Here is a 3,901-nt window from a genome sequence, read left to right on the forward strand (position 1 = left end):
TTCTCTGTGCTTCCTGGACTTGTAAGTCTATTTCTTTCACCAGGTAGGGGAAGTTTTCTGTCATTATTTCTTCAAATAGGTTTTCAATATCTTGCTCTCTCTCTTCTTCTGGCACCCCCATAATGTGAATGCTGGTAACTTGAAGTTGTCCCAGAGGCTCCTTACACTATCTTCATATTTTTGGATTCTTTTTTCGTTTTCCTCTTCTGGTTGAGTGTTTTTTGCTTCCTCATATTTCAAATCATTGACTTGATTCTTGGAATCATCTAGTCTACTGTTGAATCCTTGTATATTATTCTTTATTTCAGTCAGTGTAGCTTAATTTCTGACTGTTCCTTTTCCATTTTTTTGGCATTCTCACTAAGATCCATGTAGGTCTGACTAAGTTCCTCGGAGGTTTCTAGAAAATTCTTGAGTAATCTTGTAAGTGGTTTTGAACCCTATATCCAATAGTTTGCTTTCTTCCATTTCTTTCATTTGTGACATGTTTTTTTGTCTCCACATTTTGCCTGCTTCCCTGTGTTCATTTTTATGTATTGGGTTGCTGCTAAGTCTCCTTGAGTTGATAGAGTGGCCTTGTGTAGTAGGTGTCCTATAGGGCCCAGCAGCTCAGCCTCCCCAATCACCTGATGTGGACTCTCTTGGTGCACCCCTTTGTGGGCTGTGTGCACAGTCTTGTTATAGTTGAGCCTTGATTGCTGTTAGTATCACTGGTAGGAATTGACCTCCAGCCCAATTGGCTGTGGGACCAGCTATGTTTACAATGGAAGAGCTGTTGTGCAGGAGACACTCTTATGGGGCAGGACTTTCTTCAGTGGGGCTTTGGTGCTCACTGAGTCTGTCCCTTGCGTGTGTCGCTTATGGATGTGAAGAGTTGTAATCTGGATGGTGTTACTCTGACCACTGGGTACACTGAGTCTTCGATCTCCAAGGAGGTGCATAGTCATCCGCTGCCTGTGGCCACCCAGCTGGAGCTACAGAGAGATCTGCAATTTCCTCCTCTTTGTATCAGGTTTGGAAGTGCCCAGACGAGGCCCAGCTGTGAAGTAAGGCAGGCTGCTGCTGGTGCGGCCTTGGGCCTTCTTTTGATGGCTTTGGGGCTCCCTGACCCAGCTGCAGCTTGTTTAACAAGTTTTAGGCTGAGAAAGGACAGGCCATTCATATGCAAAAGCCGCTGTGCACAGCTTGGGTGGCTTTGTAAATTGGGGAAGGAGGGGTCTCAGGGACTCTCCAGGGCAGATCAAACAGCAATGGCTGTCATTCATCCCTGGGACGGGGGTGGTCCCAATAAAGGAACAGTGACCATTGCGAGCACCTCCATCTGGAAGAAAGCCGCCCCTGCATTCCTGCCCCGATGCCAGACAGTCCAGTTTCTCCCCTTATCTGTCTGGGTCCCCCAGAGCCTCACCCAGCACTGGAGCTCAGAGCAAGGGGGAGCTTGTATCTCCCTACCAATTAAAAAAGCAGCACACCCGGGTGCCAGCCTGTTTCATGCATCCACACTTCCTACCAGTCTCAGTGCGCTTTCTTTTTTACCTCTCTAGTTGTAGCACTTCTACTCAGCATTCCCACAGTTCTGGATGATAGTTGGTATATTTTAGTTGTAATTTTGATATGGTTGTGGGAGGCAGCAAGTACAGGTGTTTACCTATGCCGCCAACTTGGTTCTCCCCTTTGTAGACATTTTTCAACCCCATACTTATTTCCAAACAACTTATAATATGCTTCCTGGTTTTCTTGTTTTGTTTTTTCTAGAATTTCATATTACAATATGTACTCTTGTGTCTGGTTTCTCCCCTTGACATAATGTTTAATATTCATCAATATTGATGTCATTACCAGTAGTTCATCTTTATTGCTGGGAAATATTTAATTGCATGGTATATACTTTAGGTAATAATTTAGGGAGCCTTTGTATTTTTATTCTTTTAAAAATATTACTGTACTTTAGTTTTAATTAGGTGTAATAAATTGTAGTACATTATGCAATGAAACGTCATTTTATTTATACTATTCTAAAATTTTAATTATTTTGTTGTATTTTTTACCTAGCGTTTTAAAATTTCAGTTTAGCAAGATTTAAAATACCACACATATATTGCCCTGGCTGAGTAGCTCAATTGGTTAGAGAGTCGTCCTGATATGCCAAGGTGGTGGGTTCCATTCCTGGTCGAGGCACATACAAGAATCAACCAATGAATGAATAAATAAGTGGTATAACAAATTGATATTTTTCTCTCTAAAATCAATAAGTAAATTAATCAACTAAAAGTATATATATAAATATATTATGATGATTTGTTGATTCTAGAATGTGAAATTTAAATTTGAATAATCATTAAGTTTTTAAAATTAAGTTTTATTTTACCCAATAGCATTAAATACTGCCTACTTGTTTTTATTTCAATTAGTAGTTGCTTTCTTTTACTTTACCTGAACTATATGAGGGTGAAGGTATAAATGAATTCTTTTTCTGCTGTTTCTTTAGCATTTTGTTTCTTTGGATTTTTCCTACATAGGATTTTTCATTTTTTGAAAATTAAATTAATGAGAACTATTTATTTTGACAGGCCTTTGGAAATGCAAAGACGGCTCATAATAATAATTCAAGTCGTTTTGGCAAGTTTATTCAAGTAAATTACCAAGAAACAGGCACTGTACTTGGGTAAGTAGCAATGTCAGGCTTTGGAGCATGTTTATATTTTTGCTAGTGGCCCGATGCACGAAATCCGTGCAAGAGTAGGCCTTCCTTCCCCTAGCTGCTGGCACCGGCTTCCCTCTGGCACCCAGGACCTGGACTCCCTCTGGCCGCTGGCAGGCACCCGGACCCGGGCTTACCACCAGCCACTGGCAGGCACTCGGGACCCACCTTTCCTCAGGCCCCAGCTTAGTCCGGAAGGATATCTGGTCTAATTAGCATATTACCCTTTTATTATTAAAAATGACTAGAGGCCTGGTGCATGAAATTTGTGCACGGGTAGGGTCCCTAGGCCTGGCTGGCGATCAGGGTCGATCTGTGTGGCGACTGGCGGGGTGATGGGGTGCCCCCCACTGGCACACACCTTGCCCTGGGGACTGCGGGCTGGGATAGCTCCTGCATTGATTGTCTGCCCCTTGGTGGTCAATGTACGTCATAGCGACCGGTCGTTCCACTGTTCAGTCGAATTGCATATTAGGCTTTTATTGTATAGATTTGTTCCTTTATTAGCAATAGATTGTTCATTTGATCTTTAATGAGAATAGTGATACTGGGAAGCATTTTTTTTTGTTAATCCTCATCCAAGGATATTTTTACATTGATATTTAGTGAGAGTGGCAGAGAGGGAAAGTCAGAGAGAAACATCGATGTGAGAGAAGCATACCAATTGGTTTCCTCCTGCATGAGCCCTGACCAGGGGGCCTGGGCCCAGGAGAAGCTTGCAACCAAGGTATGCGCCTTTGACTGGAATCAAACCTGGGACCCTTTGTTCTCAGGCCGACGCTCTATCCACTGATCCAAACCAACAGTGGGAAGCAGATTTTTAATGGTGTCTGCATTAAAATTTCTTAAGACTTTTTTTCTTTTGGAATCTAATCTTACCTAATAATAGACAAACATAGTAATTGACCATACCTTCGCTACGCCTCCCATTGGCTCATCAGCAAGATATGCAAATTAACTGCCAACAAAGGTGGCGGCCGGCAGCCACGGAGCTGGAACGAGCAGGAGGCTTGCTTGCTCCAGTGATGGAGGAAGACAAGGTTCCCCGCCTGGCGCGGCCCGGATCTGAGCTACACTCTAAGCAACAAAGTTTCAATTATAGAAGGTAAATAAACCCCAGATACCTGCTTTCAGCCGGCCGTGGCCACTGAGCTGGAGCCTTGGGTTGCCCCTGGCGATGGAGGAAGCCAAGCCCCGGCC

General features: G+C 43.2%; 1 protein-coding gene across 10 annotated transcripts in view; it reads left to right on the plus strand.

The window, feature by feature from the left end:
* Positions 1-3,901, plus strand: part of MYO9A (myosin IXA) — a 423,504-nt gene that overhangs the window by 102,931 nt on the left and 316,672 nt on the right. For all 10 annotated transcript variants that reach the window (XM_014530413.1, XM_014530418.1, XM_014530420.1 and 7 more), the window contains exon 3: positions 2,571-2,665. In XM_014530413.1, coding sequence (XP_014385899.1) covers positions 2,571-2,665 — 95 coding nt within the window. The remainder of the gene's footprint in view (positions 1-2,570; positions 2,666-3,901) is intronic.

Source organism: Myotis brandtii, unplaced genomic scaffold, assembly GCF_000412655.1.
Source record: "Myotis brandtii unplaced genomic scaffold, ASM41265v1 scaffold74, whole genome shotgun sequence".
Taxonomy (NCBI): domain Eukaryota; kingdom Metazoa; phylum Chordata; class Mammalia; order Chiroptera; family Vespertilionidae; genus Myotis; species Myotis brandtii.